General features: G+C 39.9%; 1 protein-coding gene across 1 annotated transcript; it reads right to left on the minus strand.

The window, feature by feature from the left end:
* Nucleotides 1-8,074: 8,074 nt before the first annotated feature.
* LOC149750933 (uncharacterized) lies at nucleotides 8,075-8,545 on the minus strand. The gene has a single exon (XM_089928552.1). The coding sequence runs from the start codon at nucleotides 8,543-8,545 to the stop codon at nucleotides 8,075-8,077; it is 471 nt and encodes a 156-aa protein (XP_089784678.1).
* Nucleotides 8,546-8,783: the final 238 nt, after the last annotated feature.

Genomic DNA, 8,783 nt, shown 5'->3' on the forward strand with positions numbered 1-8,783 from the left:
TTACTCGTTGCAATATCTCTAGAGAGAGTAGATAGAGAAATTTCGGGTAGAGAGAGAAATAAGAGAGAGAAAAACTAGGAAAGAGAGAGAAGAGAGAACAAAGAATTTATCTCTAACTAAGGAAGAGGAAGAGAGAGACAGTTGCTGGGGGTGGGATCTAGGTTAGGGGACCCATGACCAGTGGCCGGTGGCAATAGGCAACTTATGGCAAAAATCAACCACAAAAAAGCCAAAAATGGATGTCCCGATCCTTTAAGATAGAGTTGGGCACTGGGCCGGGCCGCCCACGGCCCGGCACGGCCCGGCACGAAGCGGGCCGTGCCTGGCACGGCCCGCTAGCTACAGTGCCGGGCCGTGCCTGGCACGGCCCATTTGAGAGGGCCGTGCTGGGTCACAGGGTACTGGCCCGCGGGCCGGGCCCGGCACGGCCCGCTTCGGGCCTGGGCCGGCACGGCCCGCTCTAGGCCCGCGGGCCAAGCACGGCACGGCCCGCTCTAGGCCCGCGGGCCAAGCACGGCACGGCCCGCGGGCCTGGCACGGTCCGGGCCTGGGCCCGGCCCGGCCCGATAAAAATTAATGCTTCATACATTTTTTTAATAAATTAATAAATATTAAAAACTAAGGATTTATGAATATAAAGCCACCTTAATGGTGGGGGGTTTGGCATAGACCCCTACCAGTTTATTAATTTAAATCAAAATGGTACATGAAGGGAGGTTTGGACCTTGGTCTGACCTCCAGAATACAATAAGAAAGGGCCGAGGTTTGGACCTTGGTCTGACCTCCAGAATACAATAAAAATGTACAATTATAAAAAATTAAGAAATCTTACTAATCATCAGTGATTCAGTGAATCAGTATTCACTCTTCAGTCTTCAGTCTTCAGTAGTGTTTGTATCATCATCATCAGAGGATGTTGTATTATGTCCACCTTTATCTTGAAGTCTTGCCTCAGCATCCAACCAATCTTTGAAGCAGAGAAGCATCTCCACCGTTTCGACCGTCATCCTACTTCTCTTTTCGTCAAGAACACGCCGACCTGCACTAAAAGCGGATTTCGATGCTACCGTGGACATCGGCACAGCTAAAATATCGCGTGCAATTGCAGACATAACAGGATATTGATTTCTAACACTCTTCCACCAAGATAATACATCTAGATTCTCTATTTGATTTTCATCATATGCAGAATGAAGATCATTTCGTAAATAAAATTCTAGTTCACTACTTAAAGATGAAGAAGATGAAGAGAAACTTGAAGCATGTGTGTGTCTTCTCTGTGCAATGAATGAAAAAATAGATGACGAACGAGAACTACTAGAAGAAGAAATAGAGGTTTGTATTTGTGTTCTAGATCCACGAATTTTTTCATCATATATAGCATAAATATCATAAAGAAGTTGTTTTACCTCATCTTTAGCAGATTCAGAATCTTGATTCATATTTTCAGAGTATGCATCAAGTAAAATTAGCACGCCATTTAATTTAACTCTAGGATCAAATACAGCAGCTAAGTTATGCATAGGATATATCTTGTCCCAATACTCATTCCATTTAGATTCCATTAGGTCAATAATAGGCATTAAAACATCATCATATCTATGTTCTGCAAATTTTTGACTAATTATATATGCTTGTTGTAAAAATGAACATGAAGTTGGATAATAAATACCAGAAAGAACATTGGTAGCATTATAAAAACTAAGCAAAAAATCTTCCAAAATTTTTCTTTTATTCCAATCAGTTTCAGACAATGTAAAGCCTAATCCACGATCATTAATATATGCACTTAATAAGTTTTTATATGGGTATGCATCATGTATCATGCTATATGTTGAGTTCCAACGAGTAATTACATCAAGTTTAAATTTTTTAAAACGTTTACCATGATTTATGCATAGTTTCTTAAATTCTTGAAGTCTTGATCTTGAAGCATGAATAAAAGAAACTGCATTTCTAATTTTTAAAATCACATCTTGAATCATGCCCATGCCAGCTTGAACAGAAAGATTTAAGATATGACATGCACATCTAATATGCAATAAATTTCCATCTAACATGGGATGCAATGAGTCTTTTAATAATGCAACAGCAGAATTATTATTAGATGCATTATCAAAAGTAATATACATAATTTTATCATTAATATTATATGAACATGCAGTTTGATAAATGATATTTGAAATTTGTTGCCCAGAATGTGGAAAATCAAAAGCACGAAAAGCAAGAATACGTTTATTTAATTGCCAATCATTATCAATATAATGAGCAGTAATGGCAATAAAACAATTACTACCTACAGATACTGACCAAATATCAGAAGTTAATGAAATTTTTACATTTAAAGTAGAAAGTGTTTCAATTAAATTTTGTTTCATTGCTAAAAAGTTAGTCATTGCTACTCTTCTAAATGTACGCCTACTAGTTCTTTTGTAAGCAGGTTGTAGGTTTAATTGAACATATTCTTCAAAATTAAAAGATTCACATAAACTAAAAGGTAATTCATCCTTAACTATCCATTTTACAAGTGCTTTTCTTTGATTTTCATGATTATATGCAAAATTACCTACAAGTGATCCCCCTTGTATATTAAGGGTACTTTGAGCACGAGAATCATGCATCCTATGACTCTCTTGATGTCTTTTTAAATGGCCTATTCCCCCACTACTACTACAACTATAAAGTTTGGCACATTTTTTATATTTTGCTTTTCAGACTCCATCAACCATGATTCTATCAAATTCATTCCATACAGCACTAGTCCTCTTACGAGAAGAGGTTTGATCTTCACTCGGTTCACTAGTTCTAGAGGAACTAAGAACATGGGGTTGGGGATTAGTTTCTTCTCCCTCAGAAACAGGAGAAATGCCAAACTGACTTTCCTCAAAAGATGACATATCTAAATTGATTAATTCAAAAAATAAAAACTAACCGCAAGGAGGAATTGAGTAGAGGGTCGGAGGGCAGAGGCAGAGCCGAGATTCTGAGCTTTCTCTTGTGCTCTCAACAGAAGCGACCTTCTCTTCTCAACAGGAACCTCCTCTTGTGTAGCACTTGAACACTTGCTAAATGCAAACTAAAAATTAAATTACTAGAAGAGCACTTTAGAAGAGAGAAATAATAGCAGTAGAGAAGGAGAGAATAGTTGGTTTGGTGTGGTGAGAATGAGGGAGGAATGGGCTATTTATAGAAGCCCAAAAATTTTTTTTCCCAAAATACCCCTCAATTCAGCCGTTATTGGACTGTTGGGAGGGGTAAAAAGGTCATTTTCCGAAAATAGCCATTGGAAACGGCTATTTTCCTCCCCCCTCTCCAGACGGGCCGTGCCTGGCACGGCCCGTTTGCACCCGTTACGGGCCGTGCCTGGCACGGCCCGTGGCGTGCCGTGCCCGGCCCGGCCCGCCAATAGACAGGCCTGGGGCCGGGCCGGGCCGGGCTGGCGTTCCGTGCTGGACGGGCCGTGCCCGGCACGGCCCGCTTCATAAGCGGGCCGGGCCAGGCACGGCCTGTTTAGTCCTCGGGCCCGGTGGGCCTGGGCCGGGCCGGCCCGGCACGGCCCGTTGCCCAACACTACTTTAAGACATGGGATCCATGGTATCTCAGCGGCTAGAACTCCGACTCAAGCTACAAGCTGCCATAGGGGACCAGAGAAAGACCATGATGATGCGTTTTGACGACAAAGATAGCCAGTAGCAAGAAGAAAAAAGTGCTGATATTCCAAAAATAGAGGAAACAGTGCACTGGCGCAATCGGGCTCCAAAGATCACAGAAAAAGGAGAGAAGGGTCAACTAAGGGATGCTAGGTTCTTATCGGACTTTCGGTGGTGATTGACCATGCACACAACGCTAGTGGTGGCCGACAATCGAGAAAGAAAACCAAAAAAATTCGACGACAAAATCCGATTGGAGGGTTGGGTTCTCCAATGGGGTGGAAGGGAGGTTCGAAGAGCTCTAAATAAAGTTCAAATGAGGCTAGAATCCGCCCCAACGTCAGATTCCATCCGATGAACTCGAAATGGAGAAGACTCCCATCAGGAGTGCTCTTTCTTCTCCCCACGTGCCAAGCACATGCGCCATCTTGTTTTTTCTTTTATTCTCCTTTAGGTCTAATCCTTACATTTGGGCTAGTCAAGTGGACCAGGCCCAGATCTATTGAGCTAGGTATTATAGGATGAATTAGTCTATCAACTATGTATGAGAGTGATACTTTTACTTAATAAAATACATTGTATTATAATTGATATTATATTATATTTTATACTTTTGCTTATATTTTGTTTTATATTTAAAAAGTAATACTTTTGCTGATGATATCATCATTTCGTATTAATGTGTAAGGTTTTAGTAACAATATAATATATCATCACTAGAAACATAAATTTTTAATAACTACTCTATAAGCTCACTATTAACGATATGTACCTATAGTGACTATTTTAAAATATTGTCAATAAAAAAATATGCATTTAAGTAATGAATCATAAAATTATCATTAGTGCATTGACCAACATTGATTTTGATGCCAAAAATTGTGACTCGCTATATCATTACTAAAGATATAGACTTTTAACGACTACTGTATGAGTTCATCATTAGAAAGGACATACCTACAATGACTTTTTTAAAATATCATCACTCAAGTTATCAATTTTAGTGACCTTTTTAGTGACACCAATATTGCAACATCAAAATATATCATCACCAAAACTATTTTCCTGCCTTAAAAAAAGCTCTATTTAGCGATGAATTTTTGGGACAAATGAAACATGTTCGGCCTTTTAAATCGGTACTGAGCCTCTCTGGTAGATCATATTCATATCTGGTCTACTCTTGCAACCTCTAGAACTCGGCCTGTACCTCAAGTAACCACTCACACTAGTTCGACTAACTCGTTTTGGATATGGCTCGATCTGTCTTGCATGGTACCACATGCAGTTTGATCGGCCTATTACAATCTTCCGTTTCCAAATTTAGCCACATGTCACTATCTCAATTGATCTCTAGTTAACTCTTTGTTAGTGGCTTCTATGTCTGGCCTGTTAAATCAATAATGACCTCCATGGCCTGCATTTTATTATCGAGATAAGTTTCTTATTATCGCCCGATTTTTGGTAGTGCCCTACGGCTGTCATCCCACGGATTTGGTTTTCTCCTCTCATCTGATTTTTCGTTTTTCTTTTCTAGAATCCATTCCTTCCCAGCAACTGTAGTCATTAGATCAACCTTCCTAAATTGGTTAGAAGTTACTATCACTTACCTCCTTTTTGCCGATGCTCTTCCTTTTCTTCTTTCATCTTCCTAGCTATCCTCGGTCTTTCTCCTTGAGAAGAATCCTCAGCTCGAAATAACATGTTTCTTTTTCTGGGCTTATCACTTGAATGATATTATCTAGTATTTCTCCAAAAAAATGCTCTCTTTAGGAGTTAGTTAGCCGATCCATAATCTTTTGTAACAATGACGCCAAGTGACTTTGATATAGATGAAATCTCTATTCTTCCATGTCTTCAAATTTCTTTCTCCATGCAGGATCCAGAGCCAACCTGTTTTTGACCAAAACTTTCTTTACTTCGACCTAATCAAGTGTCCAGGACAATTGGACTTGGAGCGTGCATGATGTATGTTGGCATGCAAACTTCTTAGAGCGAACGAACAAGGCATGCTATATTGATACCTTATAGTCAGTTTATTTCCATTGTTGAACTTGACTAAACAATGAATAAGGTATTTTGTCCAAGGTAGATCCAGAGTAGCCTTTTGCCATAAGATGCTCTATATTGCTTAGGATCTCTCCGAGATCAACACGAGAACCTTAATCTGTCGATTGTAAGTACATGGTGTAACAACCCAGGACCTCACCCAAAATGGCTAGCCGGAAGGTATTATTTGAGTTCCTTGATCCTGTATAAGTACCCAATATCTACCCAGCGAATAACCGATGTGGGACTAAACACACGCCCGCACGGGTCCTCACATACTCCCCCCGTTCAAGCCCTGACGTCCTCGTCAGGCTAAGGGTTCATATCTATTCAAATCTAATCAAGGAGTTCTTTACCTTTTTTTTTTTTTTTTGATTTTATTTTTGAGAAGGGAGCATTGAAGGCCGACCCAGTCTAGTGCTCCCCCCTTGTGGGCTCCATTGCATGGGGTATAATTCCACGCAGCGGATCACCACGACTTCCCTCAATCCCTCTCCCCAGAAGCGAGAGAGAGACGAGCACGGCGAGGCTCTCCCCAGTACCCAAGCAGCCACGACCGAGCGCGCCAATACACCACCTTCCCCTCCCTCCCGGGCCATGACTTTTCTTCTCTCCTCCTCCCCAAAGGAGGGAGTCGTTTCCCACTCCCAAGCCCATTCACTGCCCAAGGGAGATGTATGTATGTATATATATATATATATATATATATATATATATATATATATATATATATATATATATATATATATATATATATATATCCTAATGCTAATTCCCTGCACTGCCACTCAAAGGCTCTGACATAGTCCTTCTCCATTCTAGTCGCCCTGAACATACATATGCCTTGTTATTACGTGCAATCATATACTTGTTCGCACCTAAAAACTAGTAGATAGGATCGCTTATCTTCATGAGCTGAATAAAGTTTGGCAAAAAATAATAAAAATAATAAATATCAAAATATTATATATATATATATGTGTGTGTGTGTGTGTGTATGTATGTATGTATGTATGTATATGTATACACATATATATGAGTGTGGAAATTAATTACATAAAAATATTTTGAGCTTCAGTGTAATTCTACTTCTGAATTTTGGTAGCAGGAACATGCATTTCTTGAAAAGCCTTTCTGGTAAAAGCATAGAGCAATTGAACTAGGTTGGTTGGATCCACATCAGTATCAATGCATTCTCAGCAAGGAGCACAGAGAAAACAAACTTCTTGTCTTGTAAAATAGACATAAACTATACCGGGTGTTTGTAAAGAATCCATTATCTGCAAAGTTAATTGCATAAATACATCCCAAACATATCATCAGTTACTAGTTTACTCTCCTAAAAGGAAGGGGGAAAGGTATACATTTTATTCAGAAATGTGCTCTTAGGGCCTTCATGCCATCCCAAACATCATCAATAACATATGCAATTAGGATTGGATAATCTAGAAATTCTCAAAGAATTTGTAGTATCCTTCCCAGATGAACTTAGGGGATGGTCCACACTAGGATACGTCATCAGCACACTGACGAGTTTTGAATTAATTTAACAAGTAAACACAGAATTCTATTATGGTAAATTTTGGAAAGGGCAAGAAGTGGAGTTTCTAACTTTTTCAAATAAGCATATATTTATATACTAATTATTTTCCAACAGCGTACCTAAACATGTGTTTTTCATCACTAAGCAAAGCATACAACGGAACCAACTCATAATCCTATAGAAGCGAACCCCTGAGACGAAAAGAGCACTTCTATTCAATAGAAACTTAGAAGTCACAAAATATTCCCACTAAAGCAGAGGTTTTGGAAGGTAAAGGATACATGAATATCTCAGCAGTTGTTTGAAGACCTCTGGCTGACTCGATCGCTAAAATATCAATGTCATCAGCAAACTCAATCGTTCCGTTGCAATTCCTTTGAAGCATTGCAGCAATGCATTCAAGATAAGGTTGTTTCAGACTTTTAGATGTTTGGGACTATCAAGCATCCTTAAATGTTCACGCGATCATAAATGTATTTTGATTAGCAAGCACTTATGTCCTTTGGTGCAAAATATCCGCCGCAACATCACCATGGATACTGTCTTCCCGTGCCAAATGTCCTGACTGTCCACATGCAAAGCAAGCTCCTATCTTCTTCAGACAAGGCCCAGCATGAAACTTGCTACCGTAGTCACAGGCTTTAAATTTCTTTTGCTTGTTTGGATTGCCTCCAGAGTTCCTCGATTGGCTATTCTGATTTCCTGTCACTTTGGGCCTCTTCTTGTCACTCCTTTCCTTCTCTGATCTTTTCCATTCTGCTTCAACCTTCGGAGCTCTTTCCAACACATCTTTAGAGTTACTAAAGAGGTGAGATGACAACCAAGATTGAATCCCTTATCTCAGACCCTGTTCAAATCTATTTACTTTGCTTCTTTCAACCTCCATAAGCTGGGGACAGAATTGACCTAACTCATTGAATTTATTTGCATACTCCAGTACAATCATATCATCTATCTGCCTCAAAGACAAGAACTCGTTCTCTTTTGCTAATCTTACTGACTTAGAAAAATATTGATCATAAAATATTTTCTTGAACTCATCCCATGTCAACTGATCATCTTCATTCTCATTTGCAGCTTTTATGGCCATCCACCAAAACTTTGCATTTCCTCTCAACATTGGAATAGCCAACCCGACCTTCATACTCTTGGGATACTGCAGTGCATCGAACATCTTCTCCATCTCCCTAATCCAAGTCTCTACGGCTAGAGAATCAGGTCCACCATCGAACATGGGTGGGTTGAGCCTCTTGAATCTCTCATAATAAGACTCCATAGGTGGTGCAGGTTGGAAAGCCGCCTGCATCTGTTGCTGCTGCTGAAGGAGTCGAGCCACCACCTGGCACACTCCAGCAATGTCTGCCTGAGTGACTGTCGTGTTAGGAGCTTGCTCAACCACCTACTTTCGTAGTCACTCTTGCTTCTCTATTCCTAAAATTTTCCGATACTTCTTTCTCTCTATTGCCCATTGTCACCTACCAAAATACTGATATCAATCAATTTCTATGGTTGACCAACAGTAAAATCAAAAAAATCTACCTTTC

Source organism: Phoenix dactylifera, chromosome 18 (assembly GCF_051530095.1).
Source record: "Phoenix dactylifera cultivar Ajwa chromosome 18, Ajwa_hap1_PhDact_Kaust_v1.1, whole genome shotgun sequence".
NCBI classification, from domain to species: Eukaryota; Viridiplantae; Streptophyta; class Magnoliopsida; order Arecales; family Arecaceae; genus Phoenix; species Phoenix dactylifera.

Excerpts from the sequence above, each read along its gene's own strand:
- LOC149750933 (XM_089928552.1), bottom strand. The coding sequence starts at position 8,545 with ATGCAGGCGGCTTTCCAACCTGCACCACCTATGGAGTCTTATTATGAG.